General features: G+C 36.4%; 1 protein-coding gene across 1 annotated transcript; it reads left to right on the top strand.

Annotated features, from left to right (window-relative positions):
* Positions 1-6,225: 6,225 nt before the first annotated feature.
* On the top strand, positions 6,226-11,932 carry dazap2 (DAZ associated protein 2). Its single transcript, XM_053317409.1, has 4 exons — positions 6,226-6,361; positions 8,445-8,563; positions 8,674-8,922; positions 9,078-11,932. The coding sequence occupies exons 1-4, from the start codon at positions 6,349-6,351 to the stop codon at positions 9,204-9,206; spliced, it is 510 nt and encodes a 169-aa protein (XP_053173384.1). The 5' UTR covers positions 6,226-6,348; the 3' UTR covers positions 9,207-11,932.
* The last annotated feature ends 7,845 nt before the right edge of the window (positions 11,933-19,777 follow it).

Here is a 19,777-nt window from a genome sequence, read left to right on the forward strand (position 1 = left end):
GTAAAGTCGCGCAAAATTGCAACAAAATTGGCCTTTTGCACTACGTCATGAACATAATTTATGCAAGAAAAAATCTTGCATTGAAAAATGTCTGCCTGGACTTGAGAGGTGCCATGGTTCTCTTAAAGGGGACGCGCCTCTTAATAAAAGCTCCACACACACAGCAGCAATGGAGCCTCTGACACATGCAAATAATACATGAAATGAGTTGCTGCTTCACCAATAGTCCACCTACGCGTGTTTGTTTAGCTAGAACAAGATTTTTATACCTGTTTATTTCTGTTAATGAGTGCAAAATTATGAAAAAAAACGAGGGTGCAATTTATAGGGAGGAGGGGGAGGTGGGGTGCTGGTCTACATATCCCTGCCTCTGCTGAGTTATTTATAGGGACAAAAATGTATCCCCTTCATAGTGATTTATGCTGGCTCACATAGAGACTATATAAAAATGTTTCAAACAAATACATATAAGGGGTTTGTTTGTTTGTTTGTTTGTTTGCTTGTAAAAATCTAATTGAAATGCTGCAACTTGAGGACAGTCAGAAGTAGACTTTCACTGTCTGCCCTCAGTGACAATAGAGATGACAGACAGTGTGATGATGGACAAGTGGTTGCCGCCTTAAATTTCAGGAGATTTGCAAAGGTGATGGATGACCCCTCCACAGCAGAGCATGAAAAGAAGACAGAAGTCAAAGCAGAACTGTTTTCTTCATAGATAAGTAGGCAGATACTGTAGGCCATTTATTTATATGATGACAGCACTTTGAGCCATTGCATGTTGTATTTTATGCACTTTTTATGTCCAATATTGATGATTGCTATAAGTGCTTTGTATAGGCCTTAGCTGAGTTATTGTAGGTAGCTGGACACTTTTGTTAAATGTGGCTAGACAGAAAAGAAACTATAAATATATGGCACCTAAAAAAAAAATTATTCTCTCATATTTTCTCAAGGAATGTGTCTGATTAGTGTTGCCATGGAGATTGTAGTTTCACTGAACTGTATTAATAGTGTAACTTTAGATAGTCTGGTCTAATTTGTAAATAACATCCTTTTTAAATTAGTTGAGGATGAAGAGGCTAATGTAAACTAAACAAACCAGCTGGAGGATAGTGCCTTGTTACCATGGAGACAATTAAACATTTTTCCAAGCTTTAATTGAGAACATATATCTCTTGAGCTACTTTTATCTTATCTCTTACCTTATATAGCCTACTTATTACTTTAAGTGAAGAGCTACCGACCATAAATCAGGCTTTATCGTTCAATATGGATTTATTTCTATTGCTATTTTTTGTTTTTTTGTTTTATTTGTTTGTTTGGTTCGTTGGTTGGTTGTTCACATTACCTTTTTACATGAGGAGTGTCACCAGTATGTGAACGGGTCACCGGTCCTGAACTAACCCGCATGCGCAGAAGAACACAAACAAAACGTCACACACAGCACGCTCACGGGGCGCGCTCCCGAGGCCCCTGAATCCAGTTCAAGGTTTCATTTTTGATTTGATGAAAACTGGCTAAATAGCGTGTTTAAATTAGCGTTTAACCTTTTTTGTTTTGTCACATCCTATCTCCTTTATGTCTGGATGGGGAAAGGCGTGAACATCACATGACATCCATGAGAGTGAAAATATCATGTCATCAATATCACTTGATAAATAAATTCTTTAATAAATTGACTAAAATGTTCTTGCAGATGAAGCGTTCAAAATCTAGTTTCTTTTTTAAAACAAATTAAATTCATTATTATTTTATAGTAGTACTAAAGCTGCAGTGTGGTTAATAGTATGTAGGCTCACAATGATTCAGATTTATTTTCATGAATAAGATAAGATGTATTTTTATTGATCCCCCTTGAGAAAAATTGAAACTGACACAGCAGTATATGGAAAAAAGTAGCAGCGTACTCGTGAAAGTGATCAAATAAATAAAATAAAATACTATACACAGTAAACAATCTCTGTGTAAATAAATAAATGCAATATATAAATGTGCAATATATAAATGTGCAATATGCAGAAGTTCCTGAGATTATATACATGTGTGCAGTGTTCCTGGGATTAACATAGTAAGGATAGCATCAATCTTTTTTAGTGGGAGTGGGAGGTACTGGGAGCTGTGGTATTGTACAGTCTGATGGCTGATGGTATGAAGGAGCCCCCCAAGCGCTTTCAAAAACATCCCCCTTTTGACCCTTTCACCAATCGCACCATGGCAACAATATTTGAAGATTCCTCAGAACGAAAAAAAAAAAGGATTGTTTTTAATGCACTGCTGGTCTTCGTTTTATATTTGTTGACTGAAAACTCAACAAATATAGTCACTTTTGTTGTACGGCCAGTGTTGTCCTTTTGGACCTAGTCTGTGTCCACCAAATGTTTGTTTTTTTTTAAAATGATGATGTCTTGTATACCTGGATGAATTTCTTGTAATGTAATTTGTGTGTTTGTGATCTTTGTTTTGTTTGGAGAATGTCATTCTGCAAGCCCCTTGAGGGTTTTTTCGGCAATTCTCCTTCACATTGTTCTCATCATTACTGTGTATTTGTATTCATTTTGTATATGTGTAAACTAATAAACAAACAAACAACAAACAAACACACAGTCCTTTTCATGGACCCTCATTCCTTCCACCTAACTAACAATCTGACTACGGTTGTGTTGTCTCATGTCTACTATGGGTTTTTTTAAATGTTATGAAAAGAAAAATGTGTACTGTGTGTATGATTCTGATTGGATTAATATATTTTAACTGTTTCTACAATTACATTTTTTTTTTTAATGGAAGAAAAACTGGTCACATTTTTCTGTATGACCTAGGCCTAGTGTACGTGTGTTCACCTACTACAATAGTTCTGTCTGTCAAAGAAATTGCTATCTTATGATTTGAAAACTAAATATTTGTAAGCTGAAAAAGTATAAACCTATTCTTTATTATTCATGAATCTGAATTTATACATAATAAATGAGTGAATTACTTTCATCTTTTAGCATCTGGGCATGCCCGTAGCACCTGCGTTCAATATCTGTAAATGTTAAGTGGTGGAAATGAAAAAATAGTAGAGCTAACAGGCTAATTATACTTTGACCATCTAATCCTTCTGCAAAGGCACAATTAAATGTTAAAGGCCACAGACCAAGCCAGAAATCTTGGTGTAACGTAGTTGAAGACACTTACCTGACTCTTAATATCCACATTCAGGCAGTCACACAAATTCAGGCTACATTAATTTCCTCATTAGGCTTCCCTTCTTTAATGGTCCCTTTACGGGTCTACTGTTCTCAGATTGCCACACTAGTTTTTAGTTTGTCAATGACTTGATGATCACATTATTTGGTTTAGAAGTAACTTTACGGTTTCCAGCCAAATATATATTTGTGATTTGCTGCTACGTTTGCGGACCACATATCTTCAACAAACTGCCAGAAGACTTGAGGCCTGCTCCAAATCAAGACAAGACAATGTAACTGAGGCTTCTTATTGATCTACTGTGGCCTGTGTTGAACCTAATTTGTACAAAAGTATCTGCCAAATGAATAAAGCAAGTGTAAATCTATTCCTTGTCTGTTATAACTTAAGTAAAGTATACTTTGAATTGCCTTGTGGATGAAAGGTGCTATTTAATCTTGCCTTACCTTGCTGTGAAAGGCCTTTTGTTTTCTATTGTTGCTCCACAGATATCATCAGTATAAATCACAAAATGAATCAACACATTGTGTGAGCAACACAGATAATTCACCATGCCTGCCTATGAACACTGGTGTTTGGTGAATTTAAACTAGTATTCTGACATATATCTGTGTTCTAGTTTACTGTTATATCTTTAGTAGTAATAGCTATTTTGTACCAAGCTCTACAAATAAAATCAGCAACACAAAGGTTTCCCTTCCTGAAACATGAAGGATGTTTTACTAAATAATATAGGCCGTAAATGATCATATAATGAGCAATAAAACATAAAATGGATTTCAGTCTCACCTAAATCACAGAGTCTTTTCTATTCAGAGAGAGCAGTAAACCTGCCTGTTTCTATGTTTTAACAATTCATCTGATTGTGATGAAAAGAAACACTTTGACAAGGGTTATGAGGGTAAGAACCGCCTGTTGAGAAACATGTAGATAATGGTCAACCAAATAGAAAGCCTTTGTTAAATCAATAAAAAACTTTGTCTACAGAATACATCATAGCTACATTGGTAAATATTGATATTATTAATATACTTTGATCACTGATTAAAAATTAACTTCTCAAATGTTTTAGGTGGAGTGCAAATAAAATGAATTGTTTTATGATTATTAAGATCTACTGAATCTCTTCTTTTATGAAGTGAAGAGACATCAGCACATTTCCAAATAAATGGTAGATTACAAGTAGGCAGGGACAAATACTTCCTGATATGCAATACTTCTGACATTTGATTTGACATTTGAAAATCTTTAATGTCCCTGAAGGGCAATTTGGTTTGTAACAGAAGTTAAAACATTTATATCTTGCATGACAACAACACAATAAATCTTATACACAGTTTCACAGGTATATCATTCCCAACAAGCTCGCCTACAGCTTATTAAAAAACCTAATGGTAGATGGAACAAATGATTTAAGATACATGTTTGATTTGGCCCTACAGGGGAGGATGGAGATGGTTCGCCAGAATGGCCTTTGCCCTCTGACTGGCTCTAGCTTGATACAGATATTCAAGATCATTCAGGCTAATCCTTTTTTGTTTTTATATTTTCCCAGATATTTTTGAATTCCTCTTAGAAACGTTTATATACACTCGACTGTAAGACTAGAGTCAAATCTTTATTTTGCCTCAAAAAGTCATTGTAAAGTAAGAGGTTCAAAAAACGCAGACTATCATCATAGGCATTAGTCAGGATGTGAAGAAAAGGAAGGCCATGAAACTTGACTTCACTGTTACCAAGAGATGTATTTCAATAATCAGGAGTGTATTGGTGCAGCAGTGAAAGAAAAAAAGAAGGGATGAAAGAGAGAAAGAAATAATCTTTATTGTCATTATACAAAATGCACAATGAAACTCCGTTGAACTTTCTCAGTGTGAGAAAAATAGAACATTTAAAAAGGCACACATCAGAAACACATACAAGACATCTTTAAATAGTTAAGTGCAGCAGCAGTAAAAAAAAAAAAGTGTGAGTGCAGCTTAAATGATATAAATAAATAATAGCAGCAGCAGTGGTCTATTCAGCAGCAGAAAGTGCATGTAATACATGTTTAACGCCGTCTGTTATGGTGGAAGTGGGACAATGGAGAGCCGTGGGAATGAAAGGGGGAAAAAGACGTACACCGGTCTCAAAGTCAGAAAGACAAAGATACAAGATTAAATTAACAAATAAAATTATCCCTATTTCTTAAAAATGGTAAATGAAGCTTTCAGTTAAACAAAATGTACATAGGATAAAATGTAAATGAAAGAATATGTAAACTAAAGATGATAAAAACATCTTACTAGGTCTGAAGCACTTTTTTTGTTGATTTCGTGTTGTCATGTAGTTTTTTTTGTGTGTGCTTATTATGTATTGTTGTATATGTGCAGCTGCACCTGGCACTTTTAGCCCAAGACAAATTTCCTTCGGGACAATAAAGTTCATCTAATCTAATCTAAAAAGGAAGTGGAATAAATAAGAGAAAAAGTAGTGAATCTTTACTACAATCATCGTTAAACTCCCCAACAGGGGCGATTCTAGGATCAGACCATTAGGGGGGCTCAGCTCCCAATGAGAATATGACATACAACGCCCTGCAAGTGTTCAAACCCTCTGCTAAATTACTCATTTCAGTGGATAATGTAAATTACATCAATACATAATAGAGTGGTCTACTATACTGTATAATAATAATCTAAGATAGTTAATGAACTCAGAGGGAAAGACGATATTAATGACAGAACATTAAACCTGTTAAAATAAAACCATTTGAACCTGTAGATGTTTGTCCCATCTCTAACAGACAGTCTCACAAAATAATTTAAGTTATAATAAGTATAAAATCATTTTTAGAAAAAAAACAATAATAATTTACTTATTTTTAGGGTTGCTTATATCAAATTTAAAAAGGGTCTAAAATCTCTTCCACTCCAACGTTTTGAAGGGAGAGTGTTATGCACGTCTTCGGCCTGTAGGCGGCGTGCGCGTTGCCGACCTCGCGAGAGCGCGCACAAACCTCCCCCCTCAAGATAGAGAACGCGTGACGTCACCGCCCGACAACAACAAGAAGCTGAAAAACAAGGAAGTGGATGATTGTAAACCGTAATAAGGCCGTGACAAGATACGCAGAGCTCAGTTTAATCCGAAATTCCTCAGCCTCCGGATCAGCAAAGAACAATGAACAACAAAGGTATATTTCTCCTGACGTTATTATAGTCCGGCTGTGTTCGCTACATGGCGCTGACGTTTTAAAAAAAAACGAGAGAGAGAAAAGACACGAAGAGCCTCCGTTATGGCTCAATCTGAAGCGGGCTTCACGTTTAGCTACGTACACGACAATAAACTGACGTTTTCTGCATAGCCGTGTAGCATTCACGTTGAGCCTTTTTTTAAATTTTGGCATCTTTTATCATGGTCAAACACGGTAGATGTTAATATTAATGAACGCCTAAATTCATCCCGTAACTGTGTATTCACCGTTTATGGTCAAGTCACTAATTTTTCAGGTGGATAAAGAGCATTAAATACAGCCGAGGTTTTAAAGGCGAAGCTAACATGATTTCACTGTTTTGGTTCCTCTTGTGTTGTAAAGACCCCCCAAAAAATCTGTGTCAGTCAATGTTCACAATGTCAGGCTTCATAGTCCATTATTAGTTGCTGGTTTACGCAGTTATTTGCACGTTTATTTATATAACATTCATCTTTTTTTTCTATTGTGTGCAGATTTTTTTTTTTTTGCACCCATTCACTTTAGATGTAGGCCGGTGTTACATCGTATTTGGTGACCCGTCAGATTCAGTGACCTGCAGTGTTTGAGGATCCTTCTCATAAGTAGAAGAAGCTTATCAAAACCACAATGTAAACATTATTAATGACAACTAAAAAAAAAAAAAAAAAAAAAATGTAATAAAAAAAAAAAAATGTTAATAATTAACTATAAATATAGAAGTATTTTACCAGCTAAATTTACTTAACGTAGTAAAGTACAAGTACCAATCAGACTGTGACTGGATATTGAGAGTACACACTAATAGATTACAAAACAGCTTTTACGCTAAAGCCATTAATGTACTAAACTGCATTAAATAATGGCCTTTTTTCTTTAGAAGTATTTATTTATTTTTGTTTCTGCACTTTAAGGACTGCATCTCAATTTTGTTGTGCTTTGTACAATGATAATAAAGACTTTCTATTCTATTATATTCTAAAATGATGCTTATGCAATGACTTATTGCACAAGCAGAAGTGTCAATGGTCAGCCTTTTTCTGTCAACACTAAAGGTCACAGAATCTGATGGGTCACCAAATACAGTGTAACACCAGCAACTAATGATTAATGTCAACATTGATTAATCTACCAGCTATTTTAACGATTTTAACATCAACCATTTGATCTAGATACATTTCAGCGTGTTTTTCCAAAGCTCATGTTGAAATTAGTCTCGTTTAAGAAACCAGAACCGGATAATTTAATCGATTTTTTTTTGTCTAAACATTTCTTTTAGTGATTAATCAGTCATCAGAATGGTTGCAGGTTAATTTTGTGTCAGTCGGCTAATTAATTAATTGACCAATCGTTTAAGCTCTATATAGATATTTAATACTTTTATCGTTTCATTTTGTTTCAGGTTTAGAGCCTGGTTCTGAAAGTACATTTCACTGTAGAGTTGCAACGATTAGTTAATTAATCTTTAACTATTTTGACAAATGATTAGTTGATTCAGTCGTTTTTCAAGCAAATAAAAGCCAAATATTCATTGGTTCAAGCCTGTTAAATGTGACTATTGTTTTTCTTTGTCATTAATCATAGTCCATTGAATATCTTTAGGTTTCAGATTAGCTAGTCTGGCAAAAACAAGCAAATTAAAGACATCACTATTTTGTAACACTGTGACAAAACAATTCATTGATTAACCAGAAAAAGTAATCAGCTTTTTAATTGACGGTAACAATATCGTTAGTTGCAGCCGTATTTCATCTATAGACGCTATAATGTGAGAAATTCTCCTTCGAAGATTTTTGAATACTGATGAAACTGTGTTACTCTTCTGTATTCTGCCATTAAACATGACATCTTTGTTGTGTCCTCTTTTAGCATATTCATTCCCTGAAAAACATGTTTGACCACAAAAATTCTTCTTTTTTCCGCTGAAATGTTTCACAACATTGTGTCACAAAAACACCAACATCCACTCAACCTGGGATTTAAGTGTCAGTCGTTGTAATACTTGAGGACGCTTATGTGCTTTTTAAAGTTAAATGTTGTTTTGCAGGATCATATCCACAGCAGGCTGTGTACCCTCAGCAGAGCTCTGCACCTGTATACCCTCCTGCTATGCAAATGTCTCCTCAGGCACCTCCTTACACAGACACACCACCTGCATATTCTGAGGTAACTATAACATTTATATAACAAGGCAAATAATAACTCAAGTAACACCAAATAATATCATTGTAAGAGTTTAAGTGGTTTCAAACCTGTGTTGTTTTTTTCATCTGCAGATATACCAGCCCAGATATGTGCTTCCACCTCAGGTGCCTGGTCAGGTGCCTCAGATGTCCTCTCACTACCCTGGTGCTCAGATGTTCATGCCCATGCAGCCACCGATGTCTGTTGGGCATGTGGGCCAAAATGTCCCCATGGCCTACTATCCGATGGGAGCCGTGTACCCCCATGGCTCAACAGTGATGGTGGACAGCGGCTATGATACTGGTGCTCGCTTCACAGCAGGCAGCAGTGTTTCCATCCCAGTGAGTATCCACCCACTGAAACGACCCAAAGGAATTAGGATATTGTTGAGATGTCATCTTATCTTATGTCTGAAGCAGGACAGAATGAATATGCCAAATTTGTTGCAAATGCCAAACTTGATCAGCTCTTTATCTCTGTTTGTGCTTATTTCCAGCCCCCACCTCCTGGACATCCCCCAAACGCAGCTCAGTTGGCTGCCATGCAGGGTGCCAACGTTGTAATGACACAGCGCAAGAACAACTTCTTCCTGGGTGGATCCAGTGGAGGTTATACCATCTGGTAACAGCAACTCCTCCTTCATGCCTAAACCGTGTCCCCGTCCCAAATGATGCCCCAGTTCTTTCCCCATCCCATATGCCTCCCTCTTCAGGCTGCTTGGCCATGCCACAATACTGATATCACCTAACGGAATGTAATATTTTAGAGCCCTCGTGAAAGGTACAGTACTCCACTTCTGACGTAGAGATCAAACGATGAATGCCACTGCCTGGAGAGGACAAATGCAAATTTTTAATGTTGAATTCATTCCATAAACCTTCATTGGGTCTACCCTTTTTGGTCATTCCAGATTGGACCTCTTTCAGGCATCTGTATTTGTTCAAGAGACCTCGTCTCCTTTTTGATTCAATGGATCACAAATTTACATTGAGATGTTCTTGTATACCTGTAAAGCTACGTAAATGAAATGTTGACATATCAGACCCGCATTATATAGTTTAGCAGCTTTATGGTGAAAGTGAAACGCAGTTTAAAAAGTGGCAGTTAAAGCGCAAAAAAGAAGTCTCCACTTGTCTTTTTTGAAAACTTTTAGTGTAGTTAAATTACTAGATGTGTAATAGTTCCATGTAAATACCAGTATGATGATCATGAGAAATTACGTCTCAGCTATACAAAAAAAAAACTCAGCATCTTGGATGCTTTTTAGCTAGAATTGTCTTGTCTTTTGCACAATATCCAAAATACCATGGCAAATCTGTTGCATAGTGGATTGTCTACTGACAGATTATTACATTTAAATCACTTGTAAATTAAACAAATTAAATTAAAACAAATAGTTCATGAGAAGATTCCATGCAATATCCAAAGTGGTTTACTGTACCTTGTTGGGCAACTTGTAGATGAACATAGTCAAGTGCCAAAGAGCACTGGGGATAGCCCTAATTTAAAGCAAATTAACTTCAGTAAACTTAAAGGAAAGAAATTAAGTAAATCCAAATAGTAAGTTGAGTGGGAAGGGGTGGTTGGTGTAACATTTTAGCTTTTTTTTGTCTCCTGTTTCTATTTCACAGTCGGATACCCAGAGTTTATACACTAAATGTTTTAATGTACATATTTCAAAAAAACTCACCATTGCCATTGTTTCTCTTTTCACACATTATAATTTGGTGTCATCATTCAAGTAAAGTATTTATTCACTGTAGAACAAATAGGATAGCATTAGTTTCTAGTCAACATTTTCAAAGGTTTAGTGGACTTAAATAAAGAAATATCATTGTTTGTTTATTTTTCTCCTTCATTACTTTTCCACATTTTAAGTGATTTACATAAGTAGATAGGCTAATCAATTTGTTAGTATAACCAATGAGCTGGTTGTACCAAAGATTTGGTCTACAATGCACTTGTGTTTGGTTGTGACTTGAAATTTTAAACTTCACAATTTAAAAGCAAACATATCATCGGATAAACAGTCACAAGGTCGTCGGTCGGACCTTCAGTCTGACGTGACTGCAATTGTTAGTGAACGTCACTTTAAAGTGAGTTAAATGCATCTTTTAAGTTGTTGCATATTTTTGCACCTTTGCTATGTACAAATTTGATTAAATACTTTTTATCTGAGATGCACTGCTAAGTAAATCTGAGAAGTTGCAGACAAGGGGCTACTCTCTTTTTTTATTCTGGTTTCATGTCTTTTTAAAGAAAGCTGTGAGATTTTTGAACATTTTTAGATTTTGAAGATGCTACTTAAACATCAAATGTAGTCCATTTTTAAAAAGTAACATCAAGACGTGTCGTGTTGTTCAGAAAGCCTGAACGCGTATGCAGACTTGCTATGAGGCTATGTCACTGTCAGTATAATAATTGTTCATTTCCAAGACATTTGTGTGCTGCTAATGAAACTCTCCTTTTTTTTTTTAGAATCTTTTACGTTATATATATCTTATAAACTTCTAAACAAAGTATCTGAAAGTAGGTAAGTCAGTATGGATACCATCATCTGATCTTTGTAGATATTCTTCATTTTTTGGTGTCTGGTAGCGTCAACGTGTCAACTGGGTATCCGACATACCATATCAAGTTTTAACAGCTGTGGCCCCCAGAAAAGACATGCTGTTGCTGTCAACCAACATTTAGTTATTTCAGTGTTATTGAGGTCAGAAAGACCAGCTGTCTGGAAACCTGCTTCACTCATTGGATGAAACTCCTCTCGGCAGCGAGTGCGAAGAGAGCTACTAGACCAGACTGCATTTTACCGTGCTGTCATTTTCTTGCGACGTTCCTGGAGAAGAGGCCACGGCTATTAAAACTTTAAAAAAAAAAAAAATTTGATTGAAACAAAAATGTGTTTTTTCTTTTTTTTTTCTTTCTTTCTTTCCATCTCTGCTCTTATTGTGTTTTTGTAAAAGCAGCATAATGGTGGCTTTGTCCCAGCAATATGAAGTACTGTAAACTACAGCTGACCAGTAGATGCTATGCCAACCACAGCCAGCAAAAAGGATTACTCTTTGTTGTTGAAGGATTATGGACATTTATAGTTCAGGGATTCTCTCTTTACAATATTTTGTAAAATAGTATGTATGTACTAAAAGTGATGTGATGGGACTTTGGTACACCATTCTATCTTTTAAGATTACTAAAGGAAACGAGCGTCACCACAGTTTGCTGAGACATGTCAAAGATGGAATACTTTGAAAAGAAAAAAAAAGAACTTAGGTGCACTTAACTTTTTTATACTAAACTTAAAATTTAAAATGTAAGTTTAGAATAAAGGTTATTTTGGAAATTTGAAAAGCTGCGAGTTTTTGTTTAATTTCATTCATATGTACGATGTATTAAAACTGGGGCAGATATGTTATGATTTTTTTTTTTTTTTTTTTTACACTTGCCGGTCACTTTTTATTAGGAACACCTTCACAATCCAATACAACAGCTTTGCTATAAATTACACATTAATGAAGCTTATACATTTTCAGTTTTTGTTAGGTACACCATTCAATATCACACACTCCAGCACACCACCACCACCACCACCTACTACAACCTCAATAATAAACATAAAGTAGAATTATCACCTCTCTGAAACTGTATAAGCTTCCTCAATGTAGAATTATGTATTAAATGTTGTATGATAAGATTCCGCAGGCGTTCCTATTAAAGTGTCCGGGCGAGAGTAGCTACCATGTTTTTCCTTGGCCGGGTCACATGACAGGTATTTCAATGTTCAAGGTGAGTAAGATAAACGAATGAGTCTTACTTACTTTACCTTCATATTATAATATCCTTATAAAGATTTGTTGTAATTTTAGTATGTGTACTGTATGAACCAACCAACAATCATACCTAACATTTTGCCACTTTGATATAAAAAAGGTATTGAGTCAAAAAAAAATATGGATGTTTTTTTCTCCCCCCCCCTCCCCTCCCCTTCCTCCGCATCTAGCTTACACTGAGTTGCCGGTTGATCATTGTCCACCTACACACATCTGTTGCGGCTCTTAATCCAGCAACCCACAATGAAGCACACCTTTTTTTTTATAAGGGCTATTATATTCAGCTTTATTATATTCACTGTTTGTCTTGTGTGTGTGTGTGAGAGGATTGAATTCACATCTGTGGTAATCATTTGAGGGTGTGGTGTGTTGTATTGGGATTACTAATACTGAGAGATGTGTTTATATTTTGTCCACATGAATTTTTATCAGCTTATAATGTCAAAAAAAAAAAAACCTCAACAGAAGCTTCATAATTGCGGGTTTTTTTGTATGGGATTATATTGTGTGTGTGTGTGTGTGTGTGTGTCGCTCTGTGTATCTAACAAGCTGGCAACTCAGTGTAACGTGCAGCATGTTCTCTCAAGCATTTAAAAATTTTTACGCATTGTGTGTCTATTTAAAGTCCAATCATGTGCAGCAATGCGAATAACACAATGTGTAATGACAGTAGTCCAAAAACAAGTTTTATTTGCCTTCCTTATTTTTTCATCTTCAAAAAAAAAAAACAGGGAAGTCATCAATAATAACCACATCTGGAAGTGTACAAAAACAAAAAAGCCAGGTACGACATTATCAAATACAAAACACAATGTTTAGCTGTCTGGGATTTCAAAAAAAAAAAAAAAGAGGATATTCTCTCTGGCTTTAGCTTATAAAAGAATAGCATAGAAAAAACTCAAAATCATTTTAAAAATCACTAAAATAAAAAAATAAAAGAAACAGCCCCCAGCAGCACCTGAACATGTCTTATATAGAAGGTGTGTGAGGTGAGGGGAAAGGCACTCAGATATACAGTATGTTTGAATAAAAACAAAAACAGATAGTGCATATAATTGAAGAGATAAACAAACATGGCTGATAAATAGTGTAGTAGGCAGTAAGCTAATCTTTTATTGCTACTGATTGTCTAATTTGGACATTTATTAAAAAAAAAAAAAAAAAAGGTCCCACCACCTGTTTCAAGCTGCTGCTGCTCTGTGTCACATATGTTGTCAGTCACCTGCTCCATGTCCATCAATATTATACTCTTCCATTAATAATCTCTTCTTTGGTTTTTACTTCTTTTTTTTTTTTACACTTCTCTGTTTTTAACTATAAAATCTGTTACCCTGACCAGTGTGCAGCAAGTGGATAGTGGAAAAAAAAAACTTTTCACTCCTTCCACAGACCGTTTTTCTTCCTTAAATCTTCACATCCACCAGGTTCATATGAAATATTCCTTCTTTTCGCTGGCGGCCTGGTTACTGTACTCTTCATCGGGGTCCTCTCCTGGAGCCAGTTCCCCTGTTGTCCTGTAGTCTCCCTTGTTATGGCAGAGGTACCGATAAAGCAGGGCGCCCAAAATGAGCACCGTCAGCAGGATGAGAACAATAACAACTGAGAGGGAAGGGGGAAAAAAAATAATAATAGTAATAATGCATCATTTAAGAAAAGGAGGCATGGCTGCACAATGTAACAAGAGCAAGCTTTTACCTGCGATAACTGCAGAGTCTGTACTTGTGGGGACTGCTGTTGTTACCGCTGGAAAACACAAATTTAAAACAAGGTTAGAGGAAGAGATGTCTTGGGTGAGTCCAGGCAGAGACACCAGTACAGTAATAGAAAACATAAAGAAAGTGTAGGCGTTACCCTGAATCAAGGTGGTGTCTGCTTGTGTGGGTAGTGATGTGAGAAGCCCCGGATCTGATGCTGAAAGACAACACAAAGCAATACATGCAGTGATAAAACAGCACAAACTACAAGGTTATGATATCTGAATACTTGTTGGCTATGACTCAGCTTTCCAAAAAAAACCAACTGAGTACATTCAAAAACAGAAAAAAAGAAAGATCAGATCTGATCAGAAACACACATTGTGCTTACCCTCTGCTGTTTTCATTGTTGAGGCGAGTGTTGTCAAAGGCGTCGTATCTGCAGCCCAAAGATAAAAAAAGCATGTTAAAAATGTCACGGGGGCTCTATCGTGGACTTAGCTGCTGGCCTGGCTGCACAGGGCAATATTAAGTGTTGTGACACAGTAAATCTGATTATTAAGGGCTGGGACTGAAACAAACCTGTCAACCGCTTATTAATGTCTGATTAGCCTGTGATGCAATGATTTAATCAGAGACCACATTGTACACAAGCTGGGGTGAAGAAGTATTCAGATCCTTTATTTTAAGTGAAAGTACCAAAAGACTGATGTAAAATACTCCATTGTAAGTAAAAGTCATGCATGAAAAATCCTGCTAAAGTAGAAGTATAGCTAAGTATTAGCATTAAAATGTAGTTAGGTTATATATGACATCATTAGATTATTAATAGTGAAGCATCAGTGTTAGAGCAGCATGTTACTGTTGTAGCTGCTGGAGGTGGAGCTAGTTTACACTACTTTATATACAGTTAGCTAGTTTAGTCCAGTGTTTCTCAAAATAGGGATATGGCCCCTCCAAAGGGTCAGCAGATAAATGTGAGGGGTCATGAGATGATTAATGGGAGAGGAAAGAAGAAAAACAAAGTTCTGATACACAAATGTGTTTTCAGTTGTTCTCTAATCTTTGATTTTTGCTGAAATATTGGATTATTTTAACAATTATTTAACTGAAACCATGTGAGAAGTTTAGAGGGAAAAATCACTATTTAGTGGAGCTGTTAACAACTCATAGACATCTGAAATGTGACCTGACTATATACTGCTTTTTGTAAGATGCCAAACGACAAACAAGGTTTCATCTTTAACAATGTGTTGTATTTTAAAAGCTTGTTATATTATCCATTGTGTCAAATCTTCATCTTGAGAAGTAATTAAAGCTGTCAAATGAATGTTAGAAATTAGGACTAGACTATATTATATTGTAGGGTTGACTATTGGTGCTTTCACAAAATACTTATATGATGAGATTTTTGATAAATAATCATCAGTAATGTGGATATAATGACTAAGTGGGTAAAGTAAGAGAACAAGTAGAACAAGATAGATAAGTTTAAGAAAATTACATCATTTTCAAAAACCAGGAAAAGACCACACTATCCAATATCTATGACAAGAGATCAACATGCCCAGCCCTAGTGGGAAGTAGTATATATTTCCCTCTGAAATGTAGTGGAGTGAGAGTATAAAGAGGCATTCAATGGAAATCGTAAACTACAAATACGTACAAGTTGAATAAATGAACTTTCCACCACCAGATAGAAGACATATAGGACGCAAATAAAAACTTAATTTAATTGAAGAAGAAAGGTGAACTTACCATTCATGGTTAATTATTAGCTGGATAATTCAGTGTGTAGCTGTAAGAAACACAGAAACACGCACCATAGTTAAAAAATACAAACAAATAACAACACTAAACAGCTCTAAACACTTCCTAAGCAGGATTTCTAACCATACTAGGAAATGTGGGCCTCCATGTGGGCTTTATTACTACAAATTGAAAATGACAGTTTCCTCCATTGTTCGCAACATCTTCACTGATCAGTGATCAGCTGTCTTTGTCTGCTTTAACTCAACTCCTGACCTTTTTATCCTGACCTTTGTTTTGTTTAAAGAAGTATTCACCCTTATTTAACACAAACTTTACCAGAGATAAACACACGTGTGAGATACATTTGCAGACGATTATTTTTTTTAGATAAAGAAAAAGAAAGAGTGAACAATCAGACATCACAGCTGTGGAGGAGTGAGCTTACCTGGGCGCAGCAGAGCACGTCACAAAAAAAAAACCCAGCAAACACAAACTTCACTTTTTTTTTGTTTTGGTTTGTTTTTACCGGTGGAGAAAAACAAACGCACCCTGCTCTGTAAAAAGATGGGGATTTAAAACGCTGGGTGGTGAGTGTGTTTTAAAAAATGAGGTTTGAAAGTGTGAAATGCGCTACAGGAGTTATTTTTTCCTTTCTCAGAGTCATGCGGAGCTCTCTGTCTCTCTCTCTTTCTGTTTCCGCCCCTCCCTTTCCTCTCTCTCTCTCGCTCCGCCTCAAAGATCGTCTTCAAAGCGTGATGACTCACTCCAAAACAAAAATGTGGAACTGAAAAAAAAACACGAGTACTTCTCACTATTTTTGCTGGAAAATCTGTGTTTTATTTTTAATAGATCCTCTCTAAGCATGTTAAAATATATATTCAATTCTACTTTGCTTTGAATTAGAGTTTATATCTAGTGCTTTTTCACACCAATAAAAGTGCAGTTAGCCTAAAAACTTGTTTCCTTATGTATTAAAGACTGTGTTCCCCGCCCTGCATGCTTTGGATGTTTTCCTGCTCCAACACCCCTGATCTCAAATGATTGGTCATCAGGCTTCTGCAGCACTTGATGATGAGCTCATGTATCAGAGGTGCTGGAAGAAGGAAATATGTCAAATATGCAGGGTGGGGATCTCCCAGGACCAGGATTGAAAACGGGGTCATCCCTATGATCACACATTTCTAAGAAATTTGGCCCTCTGCTCCCTCAGCCTTATGTTCTCTCAAGGATTTTCCACCAAATCTCCCTCATGCACATAATATGTTTCATCTATGAAAATAAATATTGCGGATAAACTTTATTGTCCCTTGCAGGACATTTGTGGGCTGCAAACAGCAGTACTACAGGGGCTGCGAACACAGACACATAAAACACCAACAAAGAACGTGAACAGAAAATATAACAACAAAGGAAAGTGTACTCAGTCACTCCTGATCTACACAGTATTGCACTTGACTCGACTGAAGGGCAATTTATCATCATCTTCACCAAGAAGAAGGAGAGTTCAACAGAAAAGTGCTAAAGTGCCAGATATAATAAAAAATATATGTAGAGCAAATAAATAATAAAAACAGTGCATATAAATGAACAATAAGTAATAAATGCTTGAGAGACAGGTGAAATTCTTTATTGTATTATTAAACTGTGGGAACATTGAAAAACACCATATAAAGACATATAAAGACTCTGTTTGGAACAATAAAGTGTGTCTGATACAATGCTTTAAATTCTCCCTCACTGAAAATTCCCCAATCTGTGAATATGCAAATTATTAGTAGCTATATCAGAAGTGAAACTGCTGGACAAATAATGTGTCCTCCTTCTCTGGAACGTTCATTCTCAGTGTTTGTGCGCTTGGAGGCTTCAAGTTTCCACAGCGCTCTTGTGTGTAGGTTGAATAATGGTCTACACTTGGCATTCAAACTGTACTGTGATGCATCATGCTCATTGGGACACCGTTAAATCTGATTTTTTTCAGTGACCTCAGAGAAACTTTCCACTTTTAGTCAACAGAAATGAAAACAGCCTTCAAATGTCAAACACACCACATACATCATTCTGCACAGAGAAGGTCAAACACCGGAGTGAAGTGAAAATAAACGATGCACTTTTTTGACTGATACTGACACTTTTTACTTGATACTTCAGTTGTATGTTTGTCAGACGAACCTGAATGGATTCGGTACTAAAAAAGGTAGCGACTTTAAAAGATGTTGACTTGATTTGACTAATTTTCAAATAAACTTTAAGAACATTTTTTGGTTGATATGTTTGAGCAGCAAGAAATATTACAGCAAAAACTAAAACGTGTTAATGTTCATTTGGACACCTAATTATTATTTTAACCCTCACACACTGTTCATATTCTCACTCATAATTAGTTTACATGTTTGTTTTAAAAGACTTTCACAATCACTATTTTATGATCCAGGAGAAAACATTTAATAGAATATGATGAAACCAACATGTTTGAATGCTGATTTTAGAATATCTTTTAATAAACACAGGTTTAACTTGTATATTTGCATATATAGAGAACATTTTTTTGCAAAGTCTGGCTAAAAGAAAAGTGTGTAGGTTGATTTTACAGCTGTCAAGTGTATCAAATCAAATTTAACCCTGAACATTATGTAAGGGTTAAGACAGATTTGAAAAATTTTGAACTTATCGTGACATGAAAAAAGACATGTACTTCCTCACTGGAAAAATTCCAAAATCTATGAATATGCAAAAAACATTGGCTTCCTGTTAAACTGTCATGTGTGTCATTGTAACTGTAGTGATTGTCCTAATATGACATGTGGAAGTGTCTGTGTGTGTCTGCTGTGTGTCTGCTGTGTGTCTGCGTCTGTGTGCTACTTGTTACCTAGCAGCAAGAAAAGGGAAACATGAATAAATGGAGCACAAGTGACATAAGAAGTGACAGATATGTTGTTAAATCTCTACCAGCTGATAATCAACAACCAGGTAAACTTTAATCCAATCTTTTCACAGCATTTATGGACTATTCATAGCATCTGCTGCACTGGTGAGTGAGTGTGTGTGAATGATGAGGTCGTCCATGGAAGACCATGTTGGCACCTTGCATGCCAGCCTCTGCCATCAGTGTAAGAAGGGGGTGAGTGGGTGAACGTGGCTGGCAGTGTAAACTTTCACTTTAACCCTCCTGTTGTCCTTGAGTCAAGGAAGGAAGGGAGGAAGGAAGGAAATGAGGGAGGAAGGGAGGGAGGGAGGAGGGAGAAAGGAAGGGAAGAAGAAAGAAGGCAGAAAAGAAGGGAGGAAGGAAGGATGGAAGGGAGGGAGGAAGAAGGAAGGGAAGGAGGGAGGAAGGAAGGAAGGGAGGGAGGAAAGGAAAGATGGAAGGAAAGGAGGAAGGAAGGGAAAGAAGGAAGGAAGGTAGGAGGGAGGGAGGGAGAGAGAAAGGAAAAGAGGAAGGAGGGACAGAGGAAAGAAGGAAGGGAGGAAGGTAGGAACAAAGGAAGGAAGGAGGGAGAGAAGGAAGGAAGAAAAGTGGATGGAGGAAGGAAAGAAGGAAGGGAGGAAAGAGAGGAAGGAAAGAAATAGAGAAGGAAGGAAGGGAGGAAAGAAGGAACAGTCAAAACAGACAGGGTCAATTTGACCCGGAAGGACGACACAAAGATTAAATGAAGTTCATTTACAATTGAAGTATTGGTAGAGACCTTTAACATCTGGATCCTGCCTCAACAAGCCCTGCAAAGTATGAGTTCAGTCTGTTTACAATTCTGTTTGATTCAGGTCAGAAAAAAACAGCATATGCCTTCTGCGGTGCCAAATTAAAACAAACATCTATCAAACTCCACTCCCAGGCCGAGATGATAACTCTAACAACACCATCTGGGTTATTCTCTCAGAGTTTACAAAAGCTCCACTGGAAAGGCAAAGGTGTTTTCACAGGCTGA

Source organism: Scomber japonicus, chromosome 4 (assembly GCF_027409825.1).
Source record: "Scomber japonicus isolate fScoJap1 chromosome 4, fScoJap1.pri, whole genome shotgun sequence".
In the NCBI taxonomy this organism is placed as follows: Eukaryota; Metazoa; Chordata; class Actinopteri; order Scombriformes; family Scombridae; genus Scomber; species Scomber japonicus.